At 40.6% G+C, this 18,725-nt stretch overlaps 1 protein-coding gene across 1 annotated transcript; it reads left to right on the forward strand.

Moving 5' to 3' along the window:
- Positions 1-380: 380 nt before the first annotated feature.
- LOC118331597 (proto-oncogene DBL) lies at positions 381-17,888 on the forward strand. The gene is made up of 26 exons (XM_035666637.1): positions 381-565; positions 2,504-2,638; positions 2,894-3,010; positions 3,286-3,435; positions 3,578-3,702; positions 3,852-3,966; positions 4,054-4,173; positions 4,918-5,109; positions 5,317-5,508; positions 5,598-5,778; positions 6,117-6,205; positions 6,886-6,986; positions 7,157-7,223; positions 7,552-7,667; positions 7,787-7,856; positions 7,974-8,066; positions 8,258-8,350; positions 9,142-9,267; positions 10,114-10,329; positions 10,622-10,714; positions 10,845-10,923; positions 11,222-11,267; positions 13,276-13,448; positions 14,561-14,676; positions 15,168-15,280; positions 15,408-17,888. The coding sequence occupies exons 1-26, from the start codon at positions 515-517 to the stop codon at positions 15,487-15,489; spliced, it is 3,051 nt and encodes a 1,016-aa protein (XP_035522530.1). The 5' UTR covers positions 381-514; the 3' UTR covers positions 15,490-17,888.
- The last annotated feature ends 837 nt before the right edge of the window (positions 17,889-18,725 follow it).

The following is an 18,725-nucleotide window of genomic DNA, read 5'->3' on the forward strand; positions in this document are numbered from 1 at the left end:
ATTTTAAAGCGCCATCTGGCGGATCCAGTGGAAAATTACTCATACCCTCTCCCTTTTAAAAAAAAAATCCTACCAGTGTTTCATAGATGCTTCTCTGTCATGTTAGAAAATAAAAGTAATCTTCAAAATCAGGAACGAGAAAACAACTTATTTTTCTTATTTTACAGCCTGATGGTGCTGGTTAGATATTCTCTTAAATTCTTGCTCGGTAACAACAGACTAAATAATCAAATAATGGTTTTAGCATCTTCTCTAATTATAAGATGGGCATTTGTGGCGCGCAGCTGTGCAGCGTGCAAACTTATTTTGGCTTTGACGTCAGGTGAGTGAAACACACCCCATCATCCTGATCCGGAGACTGCTGAGGTGCGCAATCAGCGCGCCGCTCGGCCCGCCCGGACACTGCAGTGTGGGTTACCGTGCCATCGCTGCGGCTGCTCGCTCCCGACACCACGTCCCGCAGCAGACTTCACGGACCCGGGGAGAACAGGGGAGAGGGAAGCGCTTGTAAGCCATGGCCGAGTCCAACCCGCTGCGGGGCTTCCCCCGTTTGCGCCGGGCCGCGGTAAGCTCCGCCGGGAGGTGGGGAGGTGGGAGGCTTCATACGGGGCGACGAGGATACTGCAGCAGAGAGAGGAGCAGAGAGAGAGAGACAGAGAGAGAGAGAGAAGCTGTTCTTAAGACAGTTCAGTACTGCGACACAGAGGTTGGGATGTGCTCTCAGTACAGTGCAAACTGCATTAGATATTTAAAATGCCTCTCGGTTAAGAGCCTAATCAGATTCAGATGGTAGTTCAATGTTAAAGAGTGTGTGCAGGGGACCAGGACAGGCCAATGACAAATGTGGTATTTGTGTGTGTGTGTGTGTGTGTGTATTTGGACTGCTACTGCAGGTACAGAACAGCAAGAGGCTGGTTTAGATTTAGGTACTGCAGTCTGTAACTGGAGTGTGGAGTGTGTTCAACTTCAAACAGCTTTATGTAACAGATTTAGGGATACCTGTCAAAAAGCCTACTTGGTGCCCACAAATTTAAAATACAGTTGTGGAATGCAGTCTGCAATCATCCAATGACATCCATCATGGCTGCTCTATCAGTAACTATCCAGGTTCACAACTTGGATCATCTTAACTAGTTTGGTAATTTCTTCGTACAAAAGACTACTGCAGGTGAATGGGAGAGGAAGCTGAGGTCTCAGATCAGCAGTTTGTGGTTTTAATGGTCAGGTTGTGATGATTTAACACACCTAAACACAGAAAACGGTTTCCTTTACTGTCAGAGAAAAAGCTCTTCTGTGCTGTATTACCTGTAGCCTTGTTTCTGAGAGGGTATAATAAGCTTGTCAGCTTTAGATGAGAGTGAAAAGCTTTTTGTTTATTTTATCAGATGACACTGTATCCTTTATTGTTGAGGATAATGTGAAAGCAGTGTAGCAAAAGTAATACAGACACAGTCCACTGCCCCTGCCAAATCTACCAATTGATATAGAGTAGAAGAGCTTTAAATTAAGTGTAAATTGTCTTCCATCGGATCTGTGTAAACACTGCTAAGAAAATGTGGGGCGGGCAGAGTGTATTTTGGAGGAGATGAGATGGATGAGATGGATGAGATGGCAAGCAGGTGAGGAAAGAGTTGCCACAGTTGGAGCACTTTATTAGTTGTCTGCTCAGTGGTAATCAGTCTGTGGTAGTCACTTGTCCAAACAAGTAATAAAACAACACTGCTGGCTTTTAATCTTCATGTCACTGTGTTCAAAGACCGCACAAGATTTGGATTTTAAAAGCAAACGCAGCAGTGTATTTCAGCGATTATTTGCTGCATCTCTCGTTGATAATATGCTAATCAGAGATGTGATCTGCTGCAGGGAAAAACCACAGAGACACATAAATACATACACAGACAGAAACAGAAGAACCATAAACATATGGAGAAAACTGGAGCCAGAGGACAGCAGAAGCCACATGGAAAATGAGTGTTAACAGAGATAATAATGACAGTGAGGGCATGTTGGTCATGAAAAATAGTGACGAAGCAGCAGAGTTAGTCGGAGGAGCTGACTGTCAGACCTGCTGAGCCTTCCCACATTGACAGTGAGAGATGCTGATGCTGTGTTGAGCTCTGCTAGTCTGCACGGCTAACAATCAGCTGTCAACAATACCGACTGACAGTCTGACTCCTCTCATTCTCTGCTCCTCTGTCCTGATCCGGGGAAGTGGTGGAGGATAAATCCATGAAATCTCAGTTTACCACAATGTTGGGTTGACATAAATAATTTACTTAAAATAAATTCATGGTGCATCACAGTCAGTCCATAGTCATCCATATTCAGAGCAGAGGGTTTAAACTTCTGCCCAGTATTGATTTACATTTGTGACTTTATGCATTTTTAATTACCTCTCCTCTCCTCCTCATTTGTCTGCTCTCCACGATTTACTTGTGTCTAAGTGTCTAATAGTATTATGAAGTTGAGTAAACAAATGATAACACACCTCTTCCTCTTTCAGACCTCATTTCCAGGCAACCTGCATTTGGTCTTGGTGCTCCGCCCCACCGGCTTGTTAAGCACCACCCCCAGTCCATCTTCAAGCACCGACCTGGGCTTTCGCTTCAGCCAGGATGACTTCCTGTTAAAGATGCCGGTAAGACAACCAGGGTTCAAAACTGAGTTTACAGGCTGTTAAACGTATGAGGATGTGTTTTACCAATCTAATGCAGCACAATCCTGTCTCTGCTCTACACTACACACTATCTTCCTGTCCATTTCCAGGAGAAAACTGGAATGAACAAGATGAAACATGGTGTTGTTTTATTGGAACCGTTCATTTCTCAGTACGCAGTACAGTACACATTGGTTTGGAGGCTGCTATAGATGCCTTGTGGCTCTGTGTTTGTAGGTGGTGATGCTGCGTTCGGTCGGTGACCTGCTGCGCTACATCGATGAAAACCACCTGACATCAGACTTCACTGCGAAAGTGGAGTATTGCCAAAGTGACTGGATCGTCCTCCGCACGGTATGCACTTCTGATGTGTGTCGGAAGTCAAAGCTAGGTTCAAGCCAAGCTGCACATTCCCAGTGGTCTTTGGAGCTGAACATAAAACAACACAGGAAATTAAACTAACAACTCAGCTATGAACACTGTTAGATTTACTCAACAGCAGCAAACAGGAGGAAACAATATTTCAATATAAGACATTTTTATCTTATCAAGCCCTTCTTATAGGCCTTACTTTTGTTCTTGTATTTAATCATTTTGTTAATGTGTCTTTTTTGTATGTGTGTCTGCAGGCCATTGAGACCTTCGCAGTGACAGTGAAGGAGATTGCTCAGCTGCTGCAGGGCTTCGGATCAGAGTTGTCTGAGATCGAACTTCCAGACGAAGCTAACGCAATCGAGTTCCTGCTGCACTCACACACACACCGATACCGACAGATGAAGGTTGCTGCTGGCTCTCCTCGCCCCCACTACTCTAGCTCTGTGTTTGATTTTTCTTTGTTTTGTGTTTTTTTTTTTTGTAGTTGCAGTGGTTTTTGGTGTTGTCATGATTTCATTGGTCTTGTTGTTTGTCATGTTGTTTCAGGACAATATCCGTAATGTGCTGAAAGAGGGACGCCTGCTGCTGTCGAACCTGGAAACTGTCAAGGCCTCTAAGAGAGATATAGAGGAGGAGAGGGACATAAGAGTAGACATGGACACTGTTCAGAGGTACAACGTTCACCTTTCATCTTTTTAGAGAAAATAATTGGACACAAGACAAGTACTGTACGCCATATTCTCAGTTTGACACTAACATCTTATTAAACATTTATTTTGCCAGGCAACTTGTGTGAACGTCTGTGTGTCGTGTGTTTTAGGCTACTGGCCCAGCTCAGAGACATGGAGGAGGCGTTCGATGGCTTCTTCGAGAAACACCACCTGAAGCTGCAGCAGTACCTTCAGCTGCTTCACTATGAACTGAGTTTCCAGCAGGTGTGATGATTGGTGTCTGTCTGCTTCATATTAGCCCTCAAGTCTATGTGACACTGCTCTGATGATTAACTGTGTGTGTGTGTGTAGATGGATGAGGTGCTGGAGAGGCTTACTAACCAGGAGAAGGACATTGCCTTTGTGGGGACCACGGTGGTTCAGACTGAACAACTGTTGAGAGATCTGGAGATGCTGGACACATATGCTCAGGTGACTAGCAAAGTCACACAACAACCACAGTTTGAGATCAGGTGTTACAGCATCAGTATATCACAATATCATTGTAATTCTAATTGTGATACCATAATATAATTTAACACAATATGTACGGCATAATTCTTCCAAATTTACAGTGTCATTTTTAGTACTTTTAGTTTACTTTTAGTACTAGTTTTAAGTACATACTGATACGTTCATGTATGTAGAAATAAGGGAACAAGATGTGAAGTTATAGGGAATAAGGGAGTAACAATCTAGTAACTTCTTGCTTCCTGGCACCTTTTTCTTGTGTTTCTTGACATGGATTTGATTTTTATTGGACTTTTTACTTTTTCAAACTTGAGGGGTTGGTAGGGATTTTATTATAATATAATATATTTATTATTATTACACCCACTGTCATTGCTAGTAACTCTGGAAGCTGTAGGTCGGTTTGCAGTGGAAGAACAGCTCCCCATACAAGATTTCATGTTGTACAGGTATTTTGCTGGTTGCACACAATGAGCACACAATGAGTGTGCTCATTATTTTTTTTTACTTTCCAAGAAAAAAATGTCTGTTTTCTGTAAACTACAATTGTCTTCTTGCATCAGGAAACAACAACATTTGGATTTGTGGCAACATGAAACCCAAACACAGTGGATCTAATCAATGTTAATATAAGACGAGGTGTAATGAAATGGTGTTCGACTCGTTTTGGAACCAAAAACCTTTGTGTGTGTGTTTGTGGATCAGGAAGAGATGGCTCGTGCCCAGGTGGTGATCCTTCATGGTCACCAGTTGGCCGCCAACCACCACTACGCCCTGGCACTCATCGTCCAACGCTGCAATGAGCTGCGTCATCACTGTGATGTCATCACTACTGCCATACGCACCAAGCGGGCCTCGCTCAATCGAGCACGAGACCTGCTGCTCCGCCTAGAAGGGGTAAAAATGCTTTTTTTTGTTTCACTGTAAAATGTGCAAGGGCCACCAAGCATATGACAGAAGAAGGCAAAAAGCTTAAAACGACCTTTGTTAAATTTCCTTATGTGAATCTTTTCTTTGTTCTTTTTTATGATCAAATTTAAAAATCAGTATGAAGTACCTTGAAACATGTGTTTTCTTGTGCCCTGTGTTTTTATGTGCGTGCAGGCCCTTGGGTGGTGTGATGAAGGCGCCTATCTTCTGGCGAGTCAGATGGTGGACAGATTCCAAACCAGAGAAGGAGCTCAGGAGGCGCTGCAGGTCCTAAGCTGTCACCAGGAGAGGGCGCCATCCGCACTTAAAAACAACCAGGACACTCTGAGCCTGGAGTTTGAAGCCATACTCACCCCACAGCTGCAGGTAACCCCCCGTGCTACTGACACCAAAACACAGATGACGCACAATTCACCTCAACTCACTCAACTTCTTTCTTCTTTCTTTCTTTCTAGTCCCAAATCTACATGGTGACAGAGAAGCTGAACTCAGTGCAGTCCATGATCAGAAACAGAGAGCAGTGTCTGAGGAAGTTGGCGGATGTACAGGTCAGACCAATCCAGCTAGTGGCCCCCAGGCCTGAACCCGACCAGACCTCGCAGCGCTGCAAGTCACCCCTCTTCTCCCCCAAACATGGTACGACCCCCTCTGACGGACCCTTCTCCTCACATTGATCAGAAATCGGAATCATTCTCCTCCAGTGTTCACTTCACTTGTGTATAAAATCATCTGATTCATTCTTGAAAATTATCAGATTTTCCTACTTTTATTTCTGGAGTGTAGATTTATTTTTATGCTTTGGATTCTGTCCACAATCTGTTGTTGACTGGGATGTTATTATAATAAAGTTCTGTCTACTCCTCTTCTTACAAGCCCCAATCATTATGTTTTGTTCTCTCTTGTATAACTCCTCTGCAGCCTTTAGTCTGCCTTTTTTCTCATCATGTCATGTGTATATATGATTCTCTCCACAGTTGTAGACTTTAACGTCCTGAACTCCAAGTTCTCCTTTGACCTGCTTCCTGGAAAGAGAGCTGCGAGGAGGAACAACAGCCAACGCAAGGTGTGAGCCACACTGACTCTATGGATAGCAAATTAATGTTGGTCTGTCTGGACTGAAATACCTCAACAATATTTAATGGATTGCCCTGAAATTCTGTACAGACATTCACAGTTCCCAGATGATGAAGAGGATTTTCCTGTTGTGCCACCAGAAAGTTCACATTTGTGGTTTTGAGTGAAATGTCTAGCCAGTTATAGATAGGACCCCCTTCAGAATGAGCTGTGATCATTTTAGTAACTCTAATCTCACATTGTGACGCTAATTAGCAATTTGCATGTAACCATGCTAAACTAAGATTATGAACATGGTCAACATCATACCTATACACCATACATAGATCAGAATGTTAGCATTTTCATTTAGAGCCTGTTAGCATGCAAATGTTAGCATTTAGCTTTAGCATAAGTCATCTCTATGCAGAGTGCAGCCTCACAGAGCACACAGAGAGTGAGAGTGTACCGTCCTTGTCCTACAGTATCATCTGAGAGGCGTTGTATAATCACTGCATTAATGACTGTCACTGTTGTTTTTGCCTGCATTCCCTTATTTGTTTAGCGGGAATACTGATTGTTGTTTACACTTTAAATAATCGTAAGCTAACTGTATTTCTTTTATCAATGAGGATAATTTATTGTTTATTATATGCCAGAACGTTGTTTGTTTGTTGTATGTTTTGTCAGATCGAGGTCATGCATGATTTCCAAGGCAACCGCAGCTGTCTGTATGGTCCCACCCCTGAAACGGATTCAGAGGCAGAAGACAATCCAGAGCAGGTCACACGGTACGCAATCTTTCGCCTGTCACACATGATCCTTAACCTGAAGTTTGACCTGTGACTCTAACCTTGCACTTTTGTGCATTATTCTGTATGTGTCATATGTGGCATTAAGTCTTTCCTTTTGCCTTGCATTCAGTTTTTGTTTATTTTTCTCTCATTCTCACCTTTTATAGCCATATTATGAAGGAACTGATCGCTACAGAGAGGATCTATGTAGATGAGCTGCTCTCTGTCCTTCTGGTGAGTTTTTTTTTATAGCATTTTGCTTTTGTTAGATAGTTTATAGGCTAGAATAACGAGAGAATAAGAGATGGGAGAGGGAAAAATGTCCCACAATGTTATTCTGTATTTCCTGTTTTCTCCTGTCAAGTTTTCCTCTTGTTTTTTTTTTCTCCTCTCCATTCTTCATCCTTCTTCTCTCTCCTATCTCCTATATCCTCCACTTTCTCCTTCATCCTATCCTTTCTCCTTTTCTGTCTCATTTCCCCTCTCCTTCTTTTGTCTCCACTTTTTCGTCTCCTTCCTCCTTCTTCCTTTCCTCTCCTCTCATCTCCTCTACACTTATCAGGGCTATAGGGCAGAAATGGAGGACCCATCCATGTCTAATCTTCTTCCTTCAGCTCTACGCAGCCAGAAGGACGTTTTATTTGGCAACATGCCAGAGATTTACCAGTTCCACAGCAGGCAAGACACACACACACACACACACGCTGAGTTGACAAGCTGTCACAGAGTCCTTGTTTCCCCCTTTTTGCCTGCCAATACAATTTCCTTTCATTTTTCCTCTTGGATTCTCCATTCAGGATCTTCCTCCAAGATCTGCAGGGTTGCCTGGAGACACCAGAGAGGGTGGGAGCTTGCTTCCTGCAACGGGTGAGCTAACATGAGGAGAAACATGGGAACTTTATGTGAAGTGATATGACACAACATATCAAAGTATACGTTTGTGTGTGTGTGTGTGTGTGTGCGTGTGTGTGTGTGTGTGAGCAGAAAGAGAAGTTCCAGGTGTATGAGCGTTACTGCCAAAACAAGCCTCGCTCTGAGTTGCTATGGAGACAGTGCTCTGATTCGCCCTTCTTTCAGGTAATTACGTCCTTACAGCAACATTATCCACTCTTTATGAAAGTCATTTGCATTACTGGTTGTTTTTCTTATTTTCAAAACAAAATAGTTTTATGATTACGCCTCAAGCATTACAGGCAGCTGTCTGAAATCTCTCTCTCTCTCTCTCTCTCTCTCTCCTCTCCTCTCCTCTCCTCCTCTCCTCTCTCTAGGAGTGCCAGAAGAAGCTGGACCACAAGCTGGGTCTGGACTCTTACCTCCTGAAACCAGTCCAACGCCTCACCAAGTACCAGCTGCTACTCAAGGTTCTGTACATCCGAGCCAGTCAGTGATGAAGAGCTCTGTAGAGATGCAGCTCACATGATGACATGCATGTCTAAAATACTTAGTTTTTAGTGCCTAACAAAGGCATACTGGTTAGTAGGAAAACATGTCAAAAAAGAGCTCATTTGTTGCCTTAACGCAAACGTGTATTGAGCATAGAGTCACTATTGAAAAGAAGTCCAAATGTGTGTGAGAAGCTTTAATTACGAAATTACAAAGATGCTTCATTTTGCAATTTGTCTAAATCATATCAGCTACAAGACGAGTCTATAGTCCTACTAGTGGCTCTGTGAGGCTGTGCTTTGAGCTAAATGTTGATAACGATAGTGCTAACATGTTTACCCCCTTCACCATATTAGTTTAGTTTGTAAGCATGCTAACAGTTGCACTTAGCACTAAACACAAAGTGCAGCTGAGGCTGATGGGAATGTCGTTAGGTTTGCAGGTATTTGGTCAGATATGTGATCATGTGCTCAGGGCAGTCTGGGTTTTGTTTTAAAAAAAAAAGGCAGCATTCAGATTGATGAATGGACAAAGGGATTGGCACAGAGAGCCAAGCAATCAAGACAATTATACCAGCAGCAAGACATACACACTGAGATACAGAAAAAGACACGAGTAGACATGTTCAGCAGGCGCAGACACAAATTGATAAGATTTATCCAAACAAAACTGATTTGTCCGCACAGACGTTCATGCAGGCAAAAGATCAACTCAGACTAGATTAGATAAAGACACTGACCTGTCAACCTGTGTCTCTGTCCTTGTTCAGGAGCTGTTGAAACACTGTAGGGAGGAGCGATACCGCTTTGAACTCCAGGAGGCTCTGGACTCGATGCTGGAGCTGCTGAAGTCTGTCAATGACTCCATGCATCAGATAGCCATCACTGGATATCAGGTACCAACCAGTCCAGTCAATAAGAAAGATAGAGTGGACTGGATGCCAGATATATGACACATCGTTATGCTTTTAATATTAAATGGTCCAATCAAAGCTTTCAGCACTTTATTCGACCTGCTCTGACTATACAGGTAGTGACTACAATGTCTGGGGATAAATGTTTTTAATCTATCCTGTTTATGATTTTCTCATTTAGTTTGCATTATTATGTTTCCCGCTGACTTTTATTGGATACTTAGGTTAACTGGCTTTATTTGTTATTTACTGTGCATACATTGAACTGAAGGGCATTCATTAAAATGTCATTCAATTTTATGGTTTGGTGTGTTCAGCAAATAGAAAATCATAAGAAAATAATTTCCACTGTTGCTATAATATAATTACTTGCAGCTAAATTTCAAATATTACTTTTATTATAATAATATTACAATTATTTTCTTCTGTATCATTGTGGTCTTTAGGGTTATAGTTCTTTGTTATTGTGGAACTGTAGTGCACATTTTTAAAATAGGGAGAAATAAAGTATATCATATTGTATCTTATTTTTAGCACTGTTTTTCTTGGTGTGCTTTTGTTGTTACAACTATTAATATTACATAAACGACTGAAGATTGACGAAAGTGCATCACAAAATTACAAAAACAATCTGCAATGGCTTGGTTGCAAATATATCTGTGTAATCCCTCAGAGACCGAGGTACAGTATTGAATCACTAAATTTCATTGTAAACCAGTGCTTATATATAAAGGATAGCAAATCACAAACAGTTTCCTTTTCATGTTAATAGATATAGTCCATGTAATGTGTTTTGTGCTTCTCTGTCCACCTTTCTCTCTGTCCCAGGGTGACCTCAGCCAGCTGGGCCGAGTGGTGTTGCAGGGAGGCTTCAGCGTGTGGATCAGCCATAAGAGGGCAGCGGTGCGAATGAAGGAGCTGGCCAGGTTCAAGCCCATGCAGAGACATCTCTTCCTCTACGACCACGCCCTCCTCTTCTGCAAGCGCAGAGATGAGGATGCTCATGACAGGACGCCCTTTTACAGCTTCAAATCCTGCCTCAGAGTAACAATATATATATTATATATACTTTATTAGCTACACCTTTCTACAATCAGTGCAGTCCAATTCCACAGCCCTACATTAAATCCTCCCTTTATGAAGCTTGTTGTTTTTGTATAATTGTTCATCGGACTGGTCTGAATTGGCCTTTTGTGAGGCAGCAGTTTGGGGGTTCTGTTGAATTGTGCTGTACATTGTTCGTCCATAGTTGCAATGTATGATGAAAACAACAGTGCAGAGTCTGTGAGGATAACAGGTTATAGTAAAATGTAATGTCTTTTCTCTCCTTGTGCAGATGAGTGCAGTGGGAATCACAGAAAATGTGAAAGGAGATGTGAAGAAATTCGAAATCTGGTACAGTGGCAGAGAAGTAGTGTACATAGTTCAGGTATTTGATCTTTTGCTTTCTGTTTACTATCACTTTTTTCATTGCACATTTTCAATAGTTTCTGTGTCTGTACCTTTAGCTTGTTCACTCACACACCTCTCTTGTGTTATGATCTGTGTGTGTGTCCCAGGCTCCCACATTGGAGGTCAAAGTCGCCTGGCTGACAGAGATTCGAAAAATTCTCACCAACCAGCTGAGACTGCGTCAAGGTATCATTACTTCTATTACTGCTATTATTCATTTGGTGCCCCCGTGTTTGCTTATTTCTTTGATTTTAATTTTGTTTAACTTAGATTCATCTCTGATTTCTTTATGTGAAGAGGCAATATAGAACTGTGATCTTTTATTTTACCTCTTTCATGGCCAGAGCAGCTTTTTCTGCTTCCATTTTAAAGGGAATTTCCCACAGAAATATCAGATGTCTGATTATTACGAAGGTATCCAGTTTGTTCTTTGGGTGATTTCCCTAAATGTAAGCCATATGTCTGTGTCCCTTCCTATTTTCAGATGAGGCTCCTTCTCTTCTACTTTCAGACAACCCTCTCTCGGACAGGTGATTGTCTCTGCATGGCCTCCCTATCATCCTCTGTATCAGTTTATGACTTCCTGGTGTGGGTCAGTTGCCTTTGAATTCACTCTCAATTCAGAAATCGATTTAAAACTTAATACATTACGAAAAAGGTGCCTCTCACCTTTAATGTTAATGATGGAAATTCAATTTCTGAAATGACTGATGATCAAATAAGCCCTCAGTTCCACCCACATTCCACCATCTTGTTATTCTTTTTAATAACACAGCATCATGATTCTCTGTCACAAAGGATGTTAAAGTTATTGGATGTGTTTTTTTAATGTATTAGCATCTTTGTCATTCCCCTTGAGAACTAGTATTCGTGACTACATTGCCAAGTCCGACAGATGGCTTTTACACTGACAGTATTTCAGTACCACAGAGAGAGCTATTCACTGAATCTACCATGCTAGTTATCTACATTCACCTGGTCCCCCCAGTGTGTAACAGTCCCTGGTTTGATGGTTCATAGAGCTGTTGATTGATGATTGAGAACAACTGCATTAACATCTTGCCAGTCTACTTAAACAGTGTTTGACAGTTATGTTATTGATCCTGAGGTTAAGCAAGCATTTAAACATCACAGTGTGAGTAAATGAGCAAAAACCTAAGTTTAGTTTACATGTTAGGTGTTTCTTAAGAGATAATTACCAGAGTCAGTAAAATGTGTTGGGACTCTGCTCTTGTTAGTCATGGAAAGTACTAGTTCTCCAGGATAGTGTCAAAAATGGAGCTTTACGGGGTGTTTGTGTTTGTAGTAGCTACCGATGTTCTGTTCACTGATAGCATGCTAGCATGTTATACTTTTGATGAATGGTTCTTCTGAGCTTGTTGTTGACTTGTTGTTGACTTGTAATGCAGGAAAATTATCAACACTGACGCATACAGTTTTTTCAGGGAACAAATATGTTAAGACTGCGGTGTAATTTTAGAACTTAAAGGATAAGGCAGGCAATATTATCCATTTTTCTTTTTCAACAAATTAAATTTAAGTATTGTTTGCGTATGCAAGCACGATATATATTCCTCCATTGCCCAGAAACAATTAAGAACGAATCAGTGAGCCACACTGTTGCGCTGGTTGACATGTTCCTTCATTACCATAAGCAAGGGTAATGTGTCTTATTTTTATCCCACATATGCTGTCCTGCTGCCCTAAATACTAGTGCACCAATTGCGTATTAATCTGTAGTCCCCACCAAATGGAGCTTCCTCCAGTTTTGAGAAACGTTTGCCAAAAACTACAGTGGTCAGCTATTTTAGGAAATTACAGAACATTTTTGACAACTCAAACTGTATATCTGTGACCTGTTTTCAAAGATTTACAACTTCAGTAGACACCAATGGACTCAAGGTTAGGGAAGTCAGACAGCACTCAGAGACGACCAGTATAAAACAATGTCCTTTTCCTTCCTTGATGTAGATGTATTCACAAAGACTCACAGTTCAGCTGTCAAAGTATCTGAGCATTGAATAATAATCATGATCAGATATCAGATGTCTTGTGGGATTTTTGATTCTTCCTAACAGATGGAGGATGAGATACTGTGAATGTTTGACACTTTTTGAATGATTTATGTACATGATGTTGGGGTAGGTCACATTGTAAGTGTTTGTACTTTATTTAGCAGATGGGTAGGCTTTAACATACTCAGGCAAAGTTAATTTCAAATATCGACGTGCGATCGCTAGACTATATGGGACAAACTCCACCCATCTGCTACTTAAAGCAGGTTAAACCACGCTGCATACTTAAAATAGTATTTCCATATATTGCAGCAATTTCTGATGAAATTGATATTTGTGTTATAAACTCAAACATCCTTTAAAATCAGATGCTGAAATATATGTGAGTGTGAACTTAATGGAATGCTGTATTAATTTACAGAATGTGGATGAGCTTGTTTTGTGACACCGTGGATGTTGTTGTTGTTGTTGTTCGTTTTTGTTTGTCGTGGTCGTGTCTTGTTCCCATGGTGATGCGGTTTAGTGCATCAGAGATGTGTGTGTCGTGGGGCGGAGCGTCGGTGGGAGGCTGCTCAGCGTGTCTCCCTGTTCCTCACAGCTCCTCTGCAACAAACCACTCCTACAGGCACCGGGGGGATGAGTCAACTCACAGTAGCCCCGCCCATTCAGACCCCGTGGTTCACTCACCTCGACGCAGTGAGTCGCTACAGCACACAAATTCACACATCAGCTACTTTTCTCAACAATTTTTGGCTGTAAAGTAATTATTTCCCACAATTTCTTTTAAATTTTTCTCTTTAAAACACTGGTCGGCCTTTCTTTGGTCAGATCTTAAGCGATGTCTCAACTTTCAACTTACACTTATGTTGTCCTTGATAGGAAACATAGAACACACACAGAGTTAAACAAAAGATACATAAAACATACACTAAAAATATGTAAACAATTGCTAAAACCTATAACACAGAACCCAGAGCATTTAACTATTTGATGGGATTGAATAGAAAAGGTAATGGCTAACCATGGACTACACTGATAAAAAACATTTCTGAACTCTTAGATCTATGCAATATGTCATCACTTTATTTAGCAAGCTATGGTCTATCTCAGTGGTTTCCAACCTAGGGGGTGGGACCCCAACTAGGTAAAACTTAAGGGGGTCGTGAGGCCTTCTTCATTTTAAGGCGTCTATCTGACCTTCATCAGAGCACACAAAATACAACAGTGGACAGGCAGGAACAAATAACCAGTCCTAATCATTGGCAGTACGCAGAAAACCTGTGTTCAGCCTGGTGGCAGAAGCTCCACCTCTTAGGAAATGTAGTTTCCAAATTCTGTGAGGCATACAAATAGAAACTATAGTTGTAACAAAACACAAAGAAATGTATTTGTGTTTTGTCCATTGTTGTATTTTGTATGCTCTGATGAAGGTTAGATAGACAGAAAGCTTGCTGAATGAAGTGGTATATTTATATTTATATATATCTGTACTATGAGTTTGGACACATTGAGGTTTCCAGCACATTAACAAAGATTTAGCAGGCTGAAGCGGTTGTAATCATGCATATTAATTATGGACTACAGTTGTAGAAGAGTGGTTACTAATGGTCTCCATGGGAGTTTCAACACACATATCTTTACTTTTCCTGAAGCAGAAACAGAGGTTTGTTTGCAATAAAACATTATTCATTTTCATGAACACCCTGGATGACCTGAACAACATCTTTCTCACATATTTTATTTCTCACACTCAATACACACATATTGTATACAGTTTTTAGTCGTCTCAGCTGTCTTGTCACCTGCAGCTTGGCCTGTCCCTGCCCACTCAGTGGCAATCTGTGACGGCCTGGAGGACTGGGGTGCAGCAACAGACCTCTCCAACTTATCAGACTCAGACGAGGAGGATCAGCCCGTTCCACTGGTGAGATTTTGTTCCTGTCATGACACAAGTTGAACTGGAAAAATTATGTGTTATGTTGTGTTTAGCACCTTGAGGCATATACCAGCTACTAACAATGATGCGTCACCTCCCTCAAATGGGTGGTGGGACCGGCAATGAAGTCCTGTTAAATTGCCAGCCACACACTGATGACCAACAGCTCAATGGGCAAACGCAGACAGAAACTAAACCAAAATACCTCTGAGATGAGGCTGATCAGTCATTGTCCATCACGTTTTCAACAAAGGAGTTGAAAATCTGCAGCATGCCAGCCTACCTGTGTTTTTAATTTCCTCCTTTCTTTTTCTCTCCTCCCTCGGCAGGCTCACATTAGATAAGACCCTATCTTGCACTCTGTCTATATACCTATCTATCTGTCTGTCTACCTTTCTAGAGATATAAACTGTTGACTGTGGAAAAGTTTAAAAATGCACTGTTCTCTTGTATTTTACTTGTCTTTCTTTCTGTTCCAGGTGTCAGGCAGGTACAGGGTCATGGTAGAGAGCAGCATGGCCAGCACTGATGACATCATCTTTAACTGTGGCGATGTCATCCAGCTGCTGCATGAGGAATTGTCGGGAATGTGGTAAAATACGCTACGTGTTTTCAGAAACGTTGATAATTACTGATAATTTAAAATTGAGATGCAACCCCGGAGATTAAAATACTGAATTTTATGCGTCTGTGTTTTGTTTACGTGTGTTTGATCGCAGGATGGTGAGGAATGTAAGTCGTGGTGAAGAAGGCCGTGTTCTGTCTGAGGACCTGCACAGGATTCTGGGAGAGACCTGCTAAGAGCCAATCAGAACCGTGGATAGATGTGTTCCATTCTCCTCCTGTCACTTGTTTGGCTCAACCTTTTTTCCGACTAACGTACTCTTAACATCCTGACCAAAAGGGGGCCTCTGACTCTGCAAAGGCGTTCATCAGATCATCAGATTGAAACACATCAACCACATATTATACTCTTCAAACTACTGTGACACTTTCACCTCAGAAGGCTGTAAACTACAGAACAGACCTCAGAAGACTGTACCAATGCAAAGCACATACTATGTGGGACCTCACAGATCCGGCGCCTTCTTTTTGTTTATCTATCTTTTCAAGTGTAATACAGTAGATTATTTTGGGTCATAACTAAAGACGGCTTTTATTCATACGTACAGAATGGACTTTTGTTGAAGACTTCAGGTTTTATCCTTTCTATTTTCTTATGAAATATCACAGAAATCATGCATATGCCTACAGACATATCATTACTGTTCATATGTGCCAAAATGCTCAGATAATTATTGTGGCTTCTTTTTGTATAACACCGTCCATTATGGAAAACAGCTTTACCTCGCATTGTCATTGTTTTCAATGAATTAAAACCTTATTTCTTACAGCAGCCAGCTACGTCACCAGAGGGTATGAATGTGATTTTAACATATGCTCAAAATCGCATTAAGGGAACTTGTAGCGGTTTGTTTTGCTCCTCACTGGTGTTGGTTCAGGATGTATATGTGAAAATGTCATTGCATACCTTCTATAAATCTTTCTCAGCACATCATAGCAGGAAAAGAACAGGTGTAATTAATAATGTCACAATATTGGCTTGTTGCAATATAGCCTTGGTCCTGTGTGCATGGTGCCTCAGTGGGTAATTTCAAAGGAGCAGAGCCATCGTTAATGTTATTAGTTCCTCCTGTGCTTCTCCTGCTATGACGAGTGAAAATGTTTCCTGATTATTTACTCTTGAAGTACTCGGAGTGATAGTTGACCTTTGCTATTCAAATATATTGCTGTAAATGTAAACGGAGTAAAGTTGTTATAGGTCTGTTGCTGCTGGATTTGTTCTCAAAAGTTTTAAAGTGACTAAATAAAGGGCAGAGTCATATTCAAATTAATATACAAGTCATTGTTGAGATAGTGACTCACTGGTGATCCAGTTAAAACCAGTAAAGGCTTCAACAGCCTCCAACATAAAAAAAACCTGCTGCAGCACTCCTTGGTCAGCCCTCATGATGGACTGGGTCTGAGGGAAGTACTGCAGTACTTATGCAGGATAAACGCAGTGTACACTGGCTGTCATTGTAGCTGGTTGTTGTAATATATAAATTGCAAGTATTTTGAAGAGAGTTAATTTTCCTATTTATTCTTGCTGCTGTTGATAATGTGCTATGTGTTAACTGTGTAATTAGTTGATTTTGGATTGGTGATAGTTCTGCAACTCTTCCATCATCATTAGCTGAGATGAGGCAAGCTTTTATGTTTCTGTTTGTGTGCTGCTCTGCATGGACAAACCACCGCACATGCCTACTGTTTTGTTTCTGCCTGTACTACATTTTACACCAACAGGGAAACTAGACTCACTGTTGGGTAGTGACTGTAAGTGGAGTAGTTTAGAATTGAACTATTACAGTTACATTGTGGATTCATGAAATATTGATTTGATTAGATTTTTAATTATTTTAAAACTGCCTGGCTTAAAACTGACCAGACTGATTTTCTGTTAAACACTGCCACTTTACCACCATATGTGCTGAAGGGCAGACAGATACAGTATTATACTGACAGCTTTTGGAATCAACTACAGTTAACTGTGAATATGTAAATGGTACAAATCTAAATTTTAGATGTTAAACGCTACTTTGGACAAGTGTTTGGACAGTCAAATGTTGACACTCAGCTGTCAAGTGACAATTTTATAATAAATACAGTCTAGACCTGCTCTATTTGAAATTGTCCTGAGATAATTCCTATAATGATTTCCCACCATACAAATAAACTAAACTTAAATTTAATTGACAAAAGGTACATTAGATTCCTACAGTATTTTCTTTCATCTCTGGACTATATAAATCTGACCCCACTGGTAACACTAAACTTAATATTAACACTTAATGAAGATCAGTTTTTATAGTATTTAACACCCTCAGTGGGAACATTGAAGTCACTTGATAGGAAGTGCTGGACTGTCTAAATAGAATGTGTCCAATAAAACTCATTAATGAATAACATTTTATCATGTTTTTTTTTTTTTAAATCCACCCAATGTGGGTTGTACTGTAACCTCATAATAAGTTGATAATGAATTTGTTCAGTCAGGCTATGATATGTTTTATCCACAGTACCTTAAACTGGTGTTTGCTACTTTTGCTCATTTTGCACTGTTTTGATATTTTAAATCATTGTGAAAGCTTGTATTATAATGCATAATGTATATGATTATTTTCCAAAATATAAGCACAGGGTTATTTGATTTGATTCAACCTGACTGCTGTGATTTTTCCTAGGTCCTAGTGACAGAGCTTCAGGAAGGGAGAGCCCTACACCTAGTCATGTATCTTGCCTGATTGGACCTCCTCTCAGGACTATGTTGGTGTACAGAATGTGTTTGATTGACATCTCTCTAACTCTGCTGCTGGTTGTGTTGCACCTGTTAAGGAGGAACAGCTTACATCTTTATCATTCTTATGTTAAAGTAACACCATAATTCACTTAACATTTGTAATGTATATGTACTTATTTCCTGTTAAAACTGAACCTTCTTTGAGTTAAATCTGGCTTTTTTAACTGCATTTTGACACAAGAAAACCACAATGTGTTTAATATGAATTAGTATTATTAATCAGGGCTACACTCTGCCCTGTCATTGTGTTTGTTGGCTCACTGATACATTAATTGGTGAAATGTAACTGAGCCATTGTTAATTGTACACCTTTACTAGTGTACACTATTTACTAGACAAGTAACAATTACATTTTTGATTAAAAGATATACTTAGAAACCTGCAGATTGCTGTTGTTGCCAGCTATAATATATATATACGTATATATATATTATAGCTCCTGTGGAATTTCTCCACAGCCTGCAAGTAAGTTTCACTTTATTAATTCAGGTGACATAACATTATCCTCATCATAGCTTCTTTGCCTAACTTCAGCCTGCACAGAGGTCTAATAATCCCCCTTAAGTGAAATCACTTGTCAATTTAATGAATATTGAATTTAGGTGATATATGTCCAATCATAGGTCAAAATATTGCT

The sequence above is a fragment of the Morone saxatilis genome, unplaced genomic scaffold, assembly GCF_004916995.1.
Source record: "Morone saxatilis isolate NCDOM2014 unplaced genomic scaffold, NCSU_SB_2.0 Contig20, whole genome shotgun sequence".
Taxonomy (NCBI): Eukaryota; Metazoa; Chordata; class Actinopteri; family Moronidae; genus Morone; species Morone saxatilis.